The sequence below is a fragment of the Acomys russatus genome, chromosome 20, assembly GCF_903995435.1.
Source record: "Acomys russatus chromosome 20, mAcoRus1.1, whole genome shotgun sequence".
NCBI classification, from domain to species: domain Eukaryota; kingdom Metazoa; phylum Chordata; class Mammalia; order Rodentia; family Muridae; genus Acomys; species Acomys russatus.
The window spans coordinates 12546159-12563696 of NC_067156.1; the positions used below are offsets into that span (position 1 = coordinate 12546159).

Below are 17538 nucleotides of genomic sequence, written 5' to 3' on the forward strand. Positions count from 1 at the left end.
CACTTACACTCACAGGAAGCTTGTTCTGTTTTTATTTTTTGAGATTAGAATATAATTATACCTTCCCCGTAGCCCTCCTTGCTCTCTTAAATCCATGTCCTCTCTTTTCATTAATTATTGTTACATGCATATATGTTATATATACATATACATTCCTGAATACAAACAAGCTTGTCCATCTGTGTGGCGTTACTTGTAGGGATGTTTTCAGAGCTGACTGCTGTGCACTTGATAACCAGCTAGTGAGCTCTAACAAGACAAGACGGTTTTATTATTCCTCCCTTCAACTCCGACTCCTATTTCTGACTTTACAGTGGTTTTATCTTCTACTACCGTCACAAAGCCTCGCTCTTAGCATTTTTCTGATCTTTTGATTATCAGAAGTCTAATTTGCTGCTATGTTTTTGTTTGTTTGTTGGTTTTATTATGTACACCTGAATAGAAACAACGGAATGTGCTTTTCCCAAGAACTTTTACAATGGTAACGCTTGGTGTTTGTGTCAGCCTGGCTCACCCACAGAGGGATGTCAAGGGGAAACACGCTGTCTGGGCATTTGGAAGCCAGGTCTTAACTGACAAACATGGGACACAGAAGATTGACAGGATTGGACCAGGAAACCGACATCATCAAGTGAAAGGAGAGGCTGCCTTTTGTGCTGTTTTGCGATGAATCATAATACCCAAAATACTGAAGCCTGTCATCTCCAGTCAGTCGGCATATGCACTGCAGTGTGAGCTGGTGGAGAAGGGTTTCCATGCACCAAAGTTCTTCATCTACTTCAAACACAACACAGCTCTCCACGTAACACCAGGCATTAAAAAGGGTTTGCATGAAACACAATTCTGAAATTGGTGACTACTTCAAATGCTTTGACTGAAATTGCTCGAAATTGCTATCTAGGTAATTTAAAAATGCAAATGAGTATGGAAGCACACATACAAAAGAAATCAAATTCTATATAGATATAAAACTGGAGATATATGCAAACACACAAAAAAGATTGTATGCAAGCATACAGACAGTAAAATGAATTTCTAATTTCAGTTGAGAGAAAACAAAAAATAATATTGTCATTATTTTCAGTAACCTATCTCCTAGGAATTGATTATGATGAATAAGGAGCCTTTGGGTGGGAATATAATTAATATTTATGGTAAGATATTGACTTGTGTGCTTGCATAGGTTATGTTCCCTTACCTATGCCTCCCTGTCTCTGAAGTGCCAATACTATTCGCCTTCACAGGCACCTCCTCTGCAAAGATGTTGTGTAAATAAATGAGGTAATGCTTGGGAAATCTTTGCAGCTTGGGATAGAAAACCACCGCACACATACAAGATACACTTGCTATTCCATATTCAAGCCTGGCATGCCTTGCCTCTATTTTAAATGGAAATTGCATTGTTTGAGTCCTTCAGATTGGATCAAAATCTGGGTCAATATAAAAGGACCATTATTTTTCATTTTAATATGAATGCTGTTTCAAAACCCTGCACGTGAGGATAGAAAACTGTAGGAAATAAACAAAGCACATAAATCAAGCTTTGAAGGAGAAAAATCTTCATCTGGAAGGATTTTCTCTTTTTTTTCAGTGAGTATAAACACTGTATTTCCCAGGAGAAATATTTGGGTCCAGAGAAGAGGCTTGTACCACACAGTGTGAGTGCGTGCACGCGCGGGGGTGTGCACGCGGGTGTGTGTGTGTGTGTGTGTGTGTGTGTGTGTGTGTGTGTGTGTGCTGTGCGTGCGCGTCCGTGGAGAGGGGCGGGGGAGGCGGATGAGGAGGATGAGATCATAGCTTCAGGATCCTCAGGAAACCCTGGTACAGGCAGCAGCCAGCCTCCGCTGTGCCCACATGACCCACAACTCTGGCAGCGGACCCGGCACTTCCAACATTACTAAATAATCAGAGAGCGGCTCCCACTCTGGGCCCACACCTCCCTGCAGACGATGGACACCTTCTAAGAGTTTGGCGAATAGGTGACCCAGGCGCCTGTCCATTGCAAGGTGTGTGTGCACGTTGACTGCTCCCTTGAGGGCTTTGGGTGAGAGAGAGCTCAGGGGTTCAGGGGGTCGGGGTGCGAGGCGAGGAGCCGGCGCAGGGACTCGGCTGTGGCGCTGTCCCTCACCCAGAGCCTCTGAGCCTTGGAGGCGCCAGGACCCGCGGCAGCCTCTGCGCAGGGACCCGGCGCCCTAGCAAGGGCAGGCGCCGGGCAAAGTCTGGAGCCGGGGCGGCGGGGAAGGGCTGCGCCCCGGCGCCCACTCTTGGGTTTCCCACCTGTGCGCCCGCTCCCAGCGTGTGCGGGGTACCGGGACTGCGGCGGCACCTCCCAGGGCGGCGGGGCGGCGCCTTGGGCCCGCGGGGCGGCGGCGGCTGCGGCGGGATGCGCGTGGCAGGTGGATTCCCCCCTCGCCGCAGCCCACCCGAAGCCAGGGCTGCCCATGGCTCCCCGCGCCGGCTCCGCGGGATGAGGTGTTCCGTCGGGATCTGCCCTCGGGGTCGCTGTCGTCGTGGGCTGTGTTGCGGGGAGGCGGAGTGGCCAGCCCCCGCTAGGGATAGCACTGAGGCTGGGGAAGTCTGGAGGAGAGTGGGGGAGGCGCCGGGGTTGACCGGGAAACCCGCGAGCCGGTCTCTCCCGCGGCGGCGTGGGGCGGGCTTTGCAGTGCGGCGCGGGGCCGCGCGGAGCGCCAAGCACGCGTGGGCAGTGGGGATTGCGGGGGGCTTCCCGTCTGCCTCCAGCCTTCCTAGCCTGTTGCCCACTTTGGAGTTCTGGGCTGGACAGAGGGCAGCTGGGAGGGTCATTCTGGTACCTAAAGTGGGAGGCAGAGAGATGACTTTGTTGAGTGCCCAAACCAGAGGAGACTGGCAAAGGCATGCTGGGAGGCAGAGGTATCATTAGGGCTTGACCTTATAATTCGGCTCTTGGATGGCCTTGGGACTCAGTGGCTTTGGGAAGAGAGGAACTTGGGACCAAGGGTGTGATGTGTGTACTAGCAATAGATAGCCCCAATGGGTCCATTTTTGCTCCAAAACAGAGCTTTTGAGTTGAGTTTTACACTACAGCCTTCCTTTTTCTTCTCATCTCTACTGGTGTTTACTGTGGTTCTGTGTCCGTTTGACATAAATACCTATATTGTTGCAGCGTATGTAGTATATGAAGCTGTTCTTGTTCTTGTTCTTATTATTTTATTATACTTGGCTTATTTCAGTGATTTCACATAAACAGTTTGGTGTTGTTTAGTTTAATACTTTTCTGAGTTCTCCCACTGGCATAAGAGGTAGGCTATATTATAGCAGCCACCTTTTTTTTTTTTTTTTTTTTTTTTTTTTTTTCTTCCCCACAAAGGATATTCAGACAAAATATCTTTCACAGGGTTGCATTGCTATTAGTTGCCTGAGCTTTGGGCGGGGAGGAGATGCTCAGTAACCGAAAACTTTCTGAAGATGAACCCCTTCTAATTCTTTTTTGTAATTCTTTTGCCATGATTACAGCAAATATCCATTGGTTAGTCTACTTTTGACACAGTTCACCAAGTTTCATAAAATTATTATAGATCAATGCAGGATGCCACAACAAGATTAAATCCAGTCGTTGCTATCTATCAGTGACATAATTCATCAAGTAGGTGGCTCAACCTATGTGTTAGTTTACAGTCTACTTGTTTAAAGAACATATTTTCCATACCTCGTTTTCTTGTTCATGATTTTGTTCAGAATACCATTTTCATTTTGCAGAAATTTTTAATAAGTTTCACTATCTTTCATGCAATCAAGCTGACAAGGGTTTGGGCAGCCAAGTAAAATGGCTTATGAAATTCTCTTTAAACTGCCACTGATAAAAGGACAGGCTGTATTCTGAGGGCATTTATGTATGTCCTGTCTTTTAATCAGTTGTCTGTACTGTCTACATAATTCTGTAGAAATGAAGACAGAAACCACGTTTTCTCATTAGTTCTACGTCGGCATACTTTTAAGCACATCCACTTGTTTGAAATGAGCCATGATGAAAAGGAAAAAGTCTCTGAGGGCTCAACCCTGTTTCACGTGTGTAGAGCGTAACTCTTCATTTGAGTTTATCGTGGAGTTTTTATAAGATACACTTTTGGGGACAGATGTCTCTCATAAGTCTTCATCTGTTACTTTTAAAGTAAATTCAATTGCTTCTTCGCATAACAAGTTTCTAACTTATTTTGACATTCATGGATTGCCTTTCATTCTTGGCTTTCACTTGAATTAAACTCGGCTTTCATAATTTCAAACTCACACTTTCAAAATTGTGAGTAAAAGATCCTATAACCCAACTGAATTATGCAATCATGAAAACAAGCTCTGTAGGTGTGAGATCTAACCCAGCTCTGCAGTGGCCAGCACCCCTGTGCCTCCACACCCCTGGTTGCATCCTCGTGTTTATTTGTGACACTGGAACCCAACATTATGATCAGAGCATTGCATGCCACCAGGAACAAATGTTGTGATGTTGAAATTGAAGTTTCTTTTCTTTTTAACATTTTTTTTCATTTTATTGAAAACATATTTTTTTTTACAAAATAGATCCTGAGTATGGATGCTCCTCCCTCTACTCCTCCCAGTTTCTCCCCACCCATCTTTCCATCCAGATCTACCCATTTCTATTACTCATTAGAAAACAAACAAGCTTCTAAGGGATAATGATTATATACATATATATATATATATATATATATATATATATATATATATATATATATACACACACACACACTATAATAAGGTAAAAGAAAAAACTAATACATCAGAATGGATCAAAGAAGACAAGCAGAAGGAAAAGAGCTCAAGAAAAGGTACAAGAAACAGATATAGATGCAGAGACTCTCTTTTTTTATTCACACAACACACTCGAAATCCCATAAAAACACTAAATTAGAAGCCATAATATATACACAAAGGACCTTGCACGGTGAAAAAAGAGGGGAAAGTAAAATAAAATAACAGCATAAATAAAATTAAAATAAATAAAAATTAATTTTAAAAAGTCCTGACATGATAGTATGAGATTTTCAAAGTCTTTATATCAAATGCTGGTTGTTTTGAAGGCATAAATCCCCTGATGCATATCAGTATCATTTTATAACTGATTCAAAAATGTTCCAGTTTTCTGGCCTCTGAAGCTTATTTTAGAGATGCGTTCTCTTGCTACTTTTATCTAATGTTGGGGTTCTGATCTGGTTTCCATTCACTGTCCCACCCCTCTGGTTTGGGGAAGACTTTTGTATTACCTCTTGTGGGGATCAGAGTGCCCTCTGTGCCTGGTGCTGGGTAGAGGACACTGCATACAGGGAGGGATGGGTTGATGTGTGAGCACTGGCCCATCGGAGGTGCCACTTTTAGAAGGTCGTTAGAAAAAAAAAATGTCTTGCTAAATAAATGACTTGCTTCAAGTGGAAATGCTTACTGAGTGACAATGCTCGTTCCAGGATCCCTGGATAAGTCACAGAAGTCAAGATAGGGCCAAGGAATAAGTGAAAGGTGACAGTGTTTGTAGAGAAGTTATGTGCCAAGGGTTGATCGGGTCCAGTTTTCTTCCGCAGAGCTTGCAGAGCAACTTTCTGAATCATCTTCTGAGTCAGAGACATGAGTCTCCCTTTAGTTATCACTTAACCTTTATTTTCGTTCTCCCCTGTGGACATGGTGGGGGACTGCAGAACTCCTATTACTTCCCAAAGCACACGGAGAAATTGCTACCTTTATTTGGTTATTACCCCATTCCCAAAAATCTATGTAAGTTTAATCAACAACAGTCATTTTCTTTCCTTGCAGAAACAACTGCTCTCAAACTAAATGGTGGTTTTCTTTTTCAGCTGTGGTTAAGGTCACAAAAATGTCTCAAATAGAATTTTAATTGATTCATCACTTAGTTCTTAAGATTTGCTGAAATGCCCAAGGGCAGTGTAGAATTTTCAGAGTCAGAGAGGGAGGGAGGGGGAGAGAGAGAGAGAGAGAGAGAGAGAGAGAGAGAGAGAGAGAGAGAGAGAGAGAGAGAGAGAGAGAGAGAGAGAGAGAGAAGAGAAGAGAAGAGAAACATGTGTGTTAAAGTAACAATACTGAAACATTTATTGAACATTTTCTATGAGATGAATATTACCCTATGGGCTCTGTATATTTTAATTGACATCTACTTCATAAAATATCCACATAATGTTTGCATTTGTTGTAATTATCTACCTTCCTTTATTTAAAGAGGGGAAGACTGAAGCTTAAGAACGGTAGCCGTGACCTCAGCCAAAGAGTTAGGCAGGAGCTTGACACTTGAGTGTGGAGGCTCCAGGAGGCACTTCCATCAGTGCCGGAAAACAGGAGCCCTCAGAATTTGGTTCTTTATTCCCTTAATACAACTTAATGGAAAGAAAACAATGTTTTTTATATCAACACATTTTTCTCATATTTTACCAGTTAAATGATATATATATATATATATATGATTTTATATAGAATATAATACCTGAATAAGAAGAGATGAGTGCTAAATTGTGAGAAATTTCCCATTTCATATTATGTGTATGCTTAAATTTTAAGCATGACCCCGTGAGCACTATAATCAGTGATGTTCTCTAAGCTAAAAGCATGACATTTAGCATTTCAAATTATTCAGGAAGTATCTGTAATAGCTAGAGCCTCTTTGACTGCGAACAAACTCAGATTTTGCAACCCCTTGTACCATTTTTCCTAATGTCTGTCTAGACTGGGTATTGCAGAGAGATTATAGAGTACAATGTAAAACTTCCATTAAATTATCTTGTTAATTTGTACATTGAGATCTTTTGACGTAAATCAATGTAACTGTTGTGGTAAGAAGTAGAGAAAATTCCAAATAAGGTTAACCTAATTCTGTGGGACATATCATTAACAAAGAGAAATGATGATTAGCTAAACATGGTAATGCAATCAAAGGCCTTTGCTTAGCACCTAATGATAAACGTTAGTGAATGTTGCCGAGAAGCTGATATGATTAATATCAAGCATGAGTTCATGCATGATGAACATGTGCAGTGTTTGTGTCTCCTCTTTGAAGTTCTTGGAAACGCTGAAGGTAGCAGAAATATTTCCCATGACTTATGTATCCCTTGGAAGCCTGTGATATATTATTTCTTTGTGTGCTCTGCTTATACAAAGCCTGGTATCATAGAGTAATTGTGGTTCTCACTTATTTAAAATAGATAAGTTTACCGGAAGTAGTTTATTCACTGTAAATAAAAATATACAAGGCTTGAATTTTACATTTTTCTTGGTTTTATAGTATGTATGTCTTGGAGTAAACAATGCTAGGAATAACACTGTTGAATAATACATTAAATGTAATTTACAGCTTAATGCTATAGCACAGTGTCCTTTTGTAGGGTTTTATGTATCAGATATAAATAATTAGCACAGCTATGTTGTAGTAATAACCACAAAATCTCAGCAAGTGAAAAATGACAAAGATTTTTTTCTTGCTAATGTTATAATCCATAGTGGGCAATGTAAGTTTCTATCCTGCATCTTCCTCATTCAAGTATACAAATGTATAAATCCCCGAATATCAATATCTTTCATCATGGTACACAAGATTATGTTTAAACACTACCAGTTGGTAAAGTCTTCACCAGAAAGTCATACTCAATGATTCCTGTATTTCACTGGCCTAGAAAAGTCATATGACCATATCCAACCCAACCCCAACCCCCAAAAGTGCAATTCTTTCCTATCCTTGTTAAAAATAAAATAAAACTTGAGTGGATACATCTAATGAGTACCACATAAAAATTACCGAGTTTCCTTCATCTAATGTTATTGATTATTTAAAGTAAAAGTAGACTTATTAGTGCCTGTGTCACAGAACTTTGCAATGGGGTGTTACAGAAAACCTCAGCAAGGAAGTCAAAGGATACCAATTGTGAAATCTGTGCTGCCAATGTTTTCCAGCAGTGTCTTTCATTGGGGAATGATGATAGAAGCTATGCTTTAGGTGAATGTATTAGACAGCCTATCTGAAAACCAGTACAGGCTAAGACCAAAAGGATCAAGCCTGGATCTACTGAACTTCTTTGATTCTACCAACATTATGCAGAAATCAAAACATGTATCTGGCCTCTTCACTCACGTGGACAAAATAGTTTTGCTACCATGTATTTTCTATAAAAAGAAATGCATGTAAAAATCCCAATTCATGCTGTGACTGTACTCTTTGTTGGTAGATATAACTTGCACAGTTAGAATGTGACCAAGTCACAGTTTAGATCAAGCTTTATATGTTAAGATAATCCAACACTTGCAGTTGTAAGGAGTGATACAACAAGAACCCATTGCCCCATGGCCTATCACCCCAGTCTTTCAACAGCTTGCAACAACTTGCAAAACCACAGCACCATATTACAGCAGAATTCTGACATTGATATAATGACAAGCAGATTTCATCACCATGTGGCTAACTCACGCTGTGTGTTCATGGCCATAACAACTTTACTCCATTTCTCCTCCTTTCACAGTTCCTTGAAGTGAATAACTTATTTGCCACGTCTGCAATTTTGCCATTTCAGAAATGCAACATAAGGGAAGTTGCACCATATGCAAATTCAGGGTTTGCGTGTACATTCTATTCATTTCTCTCAAGATTTGTGTATGTAGATGATTATGTCTCACAAATTTTCTAACTTTTATGGATAAGAAGTATTTTATGGCATGCATGGTGATAGTTTAGACATTCAAATATCAAAAGCACCTATTTCCTCGGATTTTTTTTACTACTAAAATAAAAATTACTGTGACTATGCACACACACACACACACACACACACACACACGTGTGTGTGTGTGTGTGTGTGTGTGTGTGTGTGTGTGTGTGTCTGAATGTAGGTGCTAATTTGAGGGGATAAAATATCAGGAATTGCTTATACATTTTTATTTGAAACTGTCAAACTCTTCCAACAGTATGAAGATGAATTTATACTGTTAACAATAATGCATGAAGGACTGACTCTGAATCTTCACCTGAATCAAACAATATTGTTATGGTTATGACAATTTTAGTCATTCTGTTATGTAGGTAGTAATGTCTAACTGTGGTTTTCATTGTCATTTTTACATGTCTAGTGATATTTACTATGTTTTCCTGTCTTGAAATCATATAGATGAAGTCTTTCCACTTTAACCTCAAGTTTCTTCAGCTACTTTAGTTCCTTTGTTTTTACATGCAAATTTCAGAATAATTTGTCTATCAGTCTCCAGGTCACATTTCATTAATGAGCTACTGTCAGTGGGTAGTTGCTGAGAGATGGAGAATTATTCTTTTTAAAGTTGTGAACATTCATAGGTTTCCCATGCGTCAATAGATAGCCACACCCTTATGCACACTGGTCAACACTGATTGGACTTTGTTAATAATGGGGTGGAGGAGGAAGCCATGAAGTTGGGAGGCTGACATGTCAATAGGAATGTGGAGGAGAAAACTGGGAGTAGGTTGCTATCATACTGCATTACATACATGTATGAAATTCTCAAAAATAAAGACAGAAACCGTAATAACCTAAAAATCAGAGCAATAGAAAATCCTATTTGTTAATGAAGTGTTTCTATTTGTGGGAATAACACATTCCGTTTCTTCATCGTTCTATCTTTCATCATTGGGTTCTTTTTACATTATTATTAAAAACTTCCAAGTTCTTTTATTCTCATCGTATTCATGACCAATATTGTATATACTTTGTGGTGCTGTTATTAATATTCGTGTCAGGAGCAAGAGGGGTGCTCTACTATCATAATTTAAATTATGAAATCAGTCATTTTAGTACTTGTGTGATGCTTAATATTTATCAACCTGATGGGGTCTAGAATCACTGAAGAAACAACATATTCATGTCTACAACCTAATCATATCTGTAAAGGATTCTCTATATCAGCTTACCTGAGGTGGGAGGATCTGCCTTCAGTGTGTGAGGTACAATTCCATGGGCTACGGTGTCCTGCACCCAATCAAAAGGAGAGAGAGAGTCATCCAAGCACAAGCATTCATAGCTCTTCTTCCGCATTGTGGATACAATGTGGCAGCTGTCTTGAGCACTTGGCCCAATGACTTCATGGCCATGATGGATTACATCCTCAAACTGAGCCAAGACACGCCCTTCCTCCCTCAAGCTGCCTCTTGTCAGGTATTTGATGACAGCTGTGAGAAAATGCAACATACATCATTAGTCTAGGGCTGTCACAGGAAAATACTACAGACTGAATGGCTGAATTACCATAAAGACCCTCTTGCCAGTTGGTGGTGATGCACTTCTTTAGTACCAGTTCTTGGGAGGTAGAGGCAGGTGGATCTCTGAATTTAAGGCCAGCCTGGTCCACAAATCAAGTCTCAGGACAGCCTAGCCTAGGCAAAGAAACCTTGTCTTGAAAGAAAGAAAGAAAGAAAGAAAGAAAGAAAGAAAGAAAGAAAGAAAGAAAGAAAGAAAGAAAGAAAGAAAATGGGGAAAGGAAAAGAAAAAATCCTCACAGTTCAGGAGGCTGACAGGTCATTATCAAGCTTTTGGCATATTTTATTTTGTTGGTCTTGAGGTCTCTTGCTTTGATTAGCTAATGACTGGTTTTTCCTTGCTGTCTCGTAACAGGAGCTTTTCCCTACACACCAGCAGCCAGGACTCCCTTTGCAAACACTCCTGTGCTCCTGTGGACACGTGTCACATTGCATTAGGATCCTCCCTAACAACTGAATTTTAACTCAACCACCTCTTCAGAGGACTGGGCTCTCTGCACTGTCACATCCTGAAATGCTCAGAGCTAAGGCATCATGGTGTGGATAAAGTCAGATGCTCCATAAGGCAGTATTAGTCACAGTACAGTTCTAGTGTCCTTCATGCTGTGTTAGCTATGGAAATTTAAATTTTGGAGGAATTTGTCCACTTTATTTAACATATTGAGTATATTTGTATAAAATAATTCAAATGCTTTTTTAATATTATTTTGAAATCAGCAGAGTCTCAAGCGATATCTTTCGTCTAATTACAAATGTAGTTAATTTGTGTTTTCTGTCTTATTTTAGCCTTATGAGAGGTTGTTCAAATTATTTCTGTTGTAACGAAACATAGTACTTCATTTCCTTCTGCACCCGCCCTCCGCTTTTTTTTTTTTTTTTTTTTTTTTTTTTTTTTTTTTTTGACAGGGCTCTCTGTTAACATTGAGCCTAGGCTGTCGTGGTATGCCAGGCTGGCCTCAAACTCACGACGATGCTCAACTTTCCTGTTGTTTTATCAGTGTGTTTTGTTTCACTGATTTCTGCTTGTATAATAATTTTCCAATTTTCTTTCCTTGAGTTTATAGTGCTCATATTTTTTATAATTCTGGTGAGAAAACACAAGGTATCACTTTAAAAATTTGTCTACTTCTCAATTATATGTATTTAGTGTCATAAATTTCTCGTTATTTCCCTCTTTGACACATGTGTTGTTTAGAAGTGTCTCTGCATTCCTGGTGCTCACAGATTTTCTGCTAACTCTTCTGATTTGGGTTTCTGGTTTCATCCATTATGTCATAGAAAACACTTTGCATGGTTTCCATTCTTCTAATTTGATTGACACATATTTTGTATTTTTTATTAATTCTTGGCTTAGTTCTCCTGAGTATGAGCCTACTCTGGAGTGTTATCAATATATCAGTGGTCACACTGTTAAAGAAAACTGACATCCCTTGTCCCAGCAGCAATCACGTGCCAAAGGTTCTGTTGAGGGGTATTTTATGTTTGAACATGTGGTGCATTTGGGTGCATGCTCCAAAGAATCTGGAGTGGACTGTTTCAGTGGGGTGATCTGTTGACACATAGAAAATCATGCTGCCTGACTGTATTATTGTATTATCTTGATTGTACTTCAGTTAATTGTCTTACTAGTGAAAATGTACAATGCTTGCAGTTATTTCTCCTTTAACTTCTACCCATTTGGATTTATATATTTTGTAACTGTTACTTGGTGCATACACACTTAAGATTGCTAAACTTTCCTGATATGTTTAGTTTACTCACTACATAATATTCTTTGTTGTATCTAACAATTCTGTTTTCTTTTACCTGTATTTTATTGACAAGAATATTCACTTTTTTCCTTTACTTGATAGTTTCACATTTCTTTTTCCATCATCATACTTTGTGTCTGCTTAAGTTGTTGCAATCCATTTAAGCTCTTTATAGATAAATATGGTTGGATATTTTTATTGTTGCTAATCTATATTTTAGTTTGTTTATTGTGCCATTTATATTTATTATAAATTTTTAAATATATTTTATTAATTTATCCATATTACATCTCACTTGTTATCCCATCCCTTGTATCCTCCCATTCCTCCCTCTCTCCCATTTTCCCCTTACTCCCCTCCCCTATGACTGTGACTGAGGGGGACCTCCTCCCCCTGTATATGCTCATAGGATATCAAGCCTCTTCTTGGTAGCCTGTTATCCTTCCTCTGAGTGCCATCAGGCCCATCTGCTCATCAGTTATTAAACCTACTGTTTTAGTTTCTGTCTGTTCTTTTTTTTTATTTTCTCTGGTGATTTTTCTATTGTCCTACTAGCTATTAGGACACTTCCTTTTTCTTTGTGCGCAGTGCTCCAAATGTACAGCTTTTCATAATAGGTTTTTAGCAACTGTGCTAAGCATCAAATCATATTTATAGAATACTTCAATGTCTATTGCTCTGGTTTTTAAATTTGAGTAAAACATAGAAGTTTTACATTCCTCTACATCATATCTCATTTATACTTATGTTAACTATTTCCTTTGCACATATTTAACACATCAGAGAGTGTTGCAGTTTATGCCTCAACTGTAAAATGTTATTTAGAAAGTTCAAGAAGACAGTAAAGACTCCATCTTATTTAGTCATATTTTTGTTTGCCATCTAATTGTTAACCACCATTGATGTTCCAAGATTACTTACTTCTTGTTTCTTTTTGTTGTGTGTGTGATGGGGTGTGTGTGTGTGTGTGTGTGTGTGTGTGTGTGTGTGTGTGATGGTGTGTGTGTGTGTGTAAGTCAGAAGCTGATATGGCTTCCTGGATTCCTGGGCACTTCTCCACCATATCACCCTATCTCCTTGTCTTTGCAGATGGTCTCTTACTAACACTGCTCATAGATTAGTCAGATTGGCTTCTCAGTGAGCTCTAAGGATCTTCCTGTCTGCAGTACCATCCCACTGTCACTACACTTACTGATATACATGGCCACACCTGGAATTTTATATGTTGTTGGGCATCTGAACTTAGATTCTTGATTCTTTATTATTTCTTCTGCTCTTCCTTTTATTTGGAGTGCTTCCTTAGGCTGTTCTTTTGTTTTGTCTCATTTTGTTTGTTTGTGTACAAGAGATTTACTGTATTCCTAATTTTGAAAACAGAGTTACAGACTAGTGATTTTTCTTCCTCTTTCTACCCCTCCCCCTAAACATACACACATATTATGGAGAAAATTTGCTTTTCAAATCATTTGCTCTTTCAAACCATGGCTTCATTTTTCATTGATTGTTGTTACATGCATATATGTACATACATTATATTTCTAAATATATCCTGCTCAGTCTGTATAATGTAGCTTGTATATGTTTTTAGGGCTGACTGTTTGGGTGTGCTCTTCCCTGGCAAAGAATATTCCTCCCGCTCTCAGCATTTCTTAGGTGCCTGCAGTTCTTCCCAGCGGTCTGAGGCTTCTTAGTGATCCCCATCCATTTGGGTATGTCTGCTGTCCTGGGTCAGCTCATGTCTGGGCAGTCATGTTGGGGAGACTTTACATGAATAGCTTCTGATGTTAGCAGGAGACACAATCTCATGGCCACCTTCCACATTCTAGCCCTTCCAGTCTTTCCAACCACCTCATCTTATAAATGTGTCCATTGAGCCCGGGCCCCACAACTCTATATTTTGATTGGTTACAGTTTTCTACAATGGCCTATATATATGCCACAAAGAGAAACTTCCTTGATGATGGGTGAGGCCTTATACTTACCCGTATACAAGGACAAATATTTAGAATGTAGTTATAGATTTGCTGTTTTAATAAAGTGGTGGTTATAGGATCTTCTCCAAGATCCATGGCATTACTAGTCCTGGCTAGTTGGCTAGATTTCCAGTATTGGGAATGATTTCCCTCTTGCTGAGTAGATCTTAAGTCCAATTAGAGAGTTCTTGGTTACTTCTAAGGTATGTGTGGCACTATTACACCCTTATAGTTATTGTGCCTAAGGCCATCCTTTAAAAGCACATCACATCTGTTAGTGACAAAATAAAAATCTTTGCTTTCCTAGAAACACCTTGTTCCTTTTCTGGCTTGAAGATTGTTTTGCTAGACAGTACTCTATGATAATGATTCTCATTTGACAGTGCTTAAAGCATGTTATGTTCCTTCTTGTGCCCGGAAGCGCTTTAATGATGAATCCATCCCATCCTTGCTGGTTTTCTCCAGTAGGAAAAGAGATTCTTGGCTGCAGTTTTTAATAGATTTTACTCTGATATGCCAAGAAAGTATTTCTTTATTTGGGGTGTGACATACTGAGTCTATTTCTTAATTCTTGAGTTTTATGTCTTTTCTCAAATTTGGGAAGAATTCAAGCCATCAGTTTTTAATTGGTTTTTAATCTGATAATTTGGGTTTCTTTCCTTCCATGTCTCTGAGGCATGGTTCTTAGATCTGTTGTCATAGTCCTACAATATGGAAGTCTCTTGTGCCTGAAGTAGCAGATGACTACTTACTTGTGCCTGACAATAGACTTGCTCAGTTTGGGCCAAAGTGAGAAATCAGCTTCGCAGGCTAAAGTCGGGCTGTTGGTAGGGTTTCTCCCAGTGCAGGCTTTAGAGTACAGCCTGGTCCCTGCCCTGATGCTGACGGTCACCTGTATTCTTTAACTTACATTCACGTCTTTGGATCCCTTCAACCTACAGCTGTTGTCATCATAGCCCCCATTCTCTTCCCACAGCCAAATCTTCTCTACTTCTTTAAGGCCATTATGTTGAAAGTAGTAAAGGTTCCCATGAGTGACCCAAGACATTCTCCTTAGACAAGATCTGTTACTTAATATATCTACAAAATTCCTTTATCTGTAAAAGACAACATCCATTGTTCCTCGGGATTATAATCTAATATAAATCTCTAAACCATTATCTGGCCCACCATACATTTCCTTACTTTTCTTCTACAGTCTGATTTTTTTATTATTCAAATTTGATGATCCCTATGATTCTATTTTCCAGCTCTGAAAATATTTCCTGTCACTTCCATCTTGCTATTGAGCCAACCCACTAAATCCTATACCATTCTATTGGTTTAGCTTTTTTTTTTTCATTCTAAATCTTCTATTCTTTTCTTCCTTATATTTATTTTTCTTATCTGAACTTTCCACTCTTTCATGTATAATGAACATAGTTGCGGTAGTCAGCATTACCTGTCAACTTGACACAACCCCAGAATGACCTGGCAAGAGTTGTGATGAAAGACTGTCTACATTGCTGTGGTCTATGGGCATTTCTGTGTGGAATTTTGTTTTCTTAATGAAGTTAATTGACATGGGAAGACCCAGCCTAATGTGAGTGCACCCCTCTTCAGGCAGAGAGTCTTGGAATGTATAGGAACAGAGAAACTGGGCAGAACCACAAGCAAGAGAAAATGTCTTTTGATGTATGAAGCAACAGAAAAGTTCAAGGAATTCACTATTTCATTTCTTGAACTTTTCAGCCCTGCAACTAGCTTTCCTTCTTTTCTCCAACTCTCAGGGTCTGTATGTCTGTCTTATGTATAGAATCCATGGTTTTGAGTTGTAAGAAGAACAAGCAAAATTTCCATTACATCACTGTAGACATAAAATCTATGCATTTCTGCAAATGTAAACTGAAAATTAGCACTCTATATGACTCGGGGGATGAATCTCTAAAGAGACACAGCTGGTCTAGTTCCAATTAACCAAAACTTTATAGATCCCTGCCTTGGTGTAAATGAGTGTTTAGATGCTGATGTTAGGAGGTTCGCAGGGCATGCCACAACTCTAGGCTGCATAGACCACAAGGAAATACTCCAACCACTCCCTAACACCGGCCCCATCCCACCCAACCCACACCCCAGTGCCTAGTCAGTGATCTGTGCTTCCCTGGGCCACTGTACCTGCATAGTGTAGTAAGAAAGCCTGGGCATCTCCTCTACTCCAGTGGCTGCCTTCTCCTGCGGCATCCCGGAAGCATGCTGTTCTGGGTTGTCATTCTCAGTTAGAGCTGTCCATTCCTGGAAACATCATTTAAAACTAAAACTAAAACTAAAACAGAAAGAAAAGAACTAAACACCAAAACCAACAAAACCAGTAGTGAGTAGAAATCCGTGTTCAGATTCATAAGACCACCTAGCCACAAGCATCCTTATTCCCTTTCTTTTATATAAAATTACATATTGAAAATATATAGAGAGATTTTTCAAGTTGTTGGACCACTTTTTGTTGGATTAAATACAAAATATGGGGCATAAGAGTTCTGCTAGAGTCCAGTAGGCTGACCAGTAACCTCAGATAGTAAAAAATATCTCAAAAGCAATGATCTTATGAATTTCTCCCCAGAGACAATGTAAGTGACATTGTTGCTGACCCTGAAATTCTCCCTGTATTAGAGCAACTAGTCTCAAAGTCTCCTCTAGAAAGAAGCTTCAGTGCATATGAGGAACTCTGAGAATGCAAATTCTTAAGAGACTACCCCTGAGGGAGAGGGCCTAGCATCTGCTTTGTAGCTAGCCTCCTAGGCAACTCTCACGTCTATGAACTCCCCAACCTACTGTACTAGAATTAATTTTTCTGATTATTATAGACTACACCAAAATTATGCCCTTAACAACCCTCCACTCATTAAGTTTGGAGAAATTTTATCAATTGAAATTAACATTATCTGCTTTGATGATTAATGTTTTTTCAAGGAACTATAGTAAAGAAGTTTAAAGTGAATTCACCCCAAAGCCATCTTTCTGGTTAAATACATATTATTTGCATAATTGGTTCCTATTCTCAAATCAAGTCTATTTCATGTCTGATTTTTGCAGTTGGCATCAGAAACAATGGGCTATGCTTAGCATACTGCTCCTGTTCCCCACAGCTTCCATGTCTATGGGCGTCACAGCTGCTCTTGTGTTTTCTAGAGCTGACTGCAGTCTTGAAGGTCTTTGGAGGTGAGGGTGGTGGCATCTTTGCATCATATAAAGAAGACGCTTTTGGGGAGGCCTTGTCACCATTTATTGTTAGTGACAGATGCATATGCAGATGACTGAACTCATCACTGTCAGGACCACATCAGATCCACCACAGGGGATTCTCTGTCTACCACACTCTAGCATGTTCCCCTGGGGTCATGTAAGATTAAAAATGTAAGATTAAAAGAAGTCTTAGCTACAAGACTTCTGCCCTGAAGAAAAAGAAAGTACATTTTCCAAATACAGCTTTAATTATTGGTGAACAGTTCCAAACCCTACAACAGGGAAAGACAAAACTGACATAAAGTCAAAGGTTAGCAGGAGGATCACAGGTTAA

General features: G+C 39.6%; 2 protein-coding genes across 7 annotated transcripts in view; one reads left to right on the forward strand and one right to left on the reverse strand.

Annotated features, from left to right (window-relative positions):
• The first annotated feature begins 1794 nt into the window (after positions 1–1794).
• Dtna (dystrobrevin alpha) overlaps positions 1795–17538 on the forward strand; it is a 358243-nt gene continuing 342499 nt past the window's right edge. The window contains exon 1 of one of the 6 annotated variants that reach the window (XM_051163351.1): positions 1795–2006. The gene's annotated coding sequence lies outside the window, so the exon portion shown is untranslated. The remainder of the gene's footprint in view (positions 2007–17538) is intronic. The other 5 variants (XM_051163346.1, XM_051163348.1, XM_051163347.1 and 2 more) reach the window with 5 other exon arrangements.
• LOC127204750 (proline-rich protein HaeIII subfamily 1-like) lies at positions 2057–2896 on the reverse strand. Its single transcript, XM_051163973.1, has one exon. The coding sequence runs from the start codon at positions 2894–2896 to the stop codon at positions 2057–2059; it is 840 nt and encodes a 279-aa protein (XP_051019930.1).

What these genes read in the sequence shown, in the direction of transcription:
- LOC127204750 (XM_051163973.1), bottom strand. Translation starts at nt 2,896, where the DNA reads ATGATACCTCTGCCTCCCAGCATGCCTTTGCCAGTCTCCTCTGGTTTG.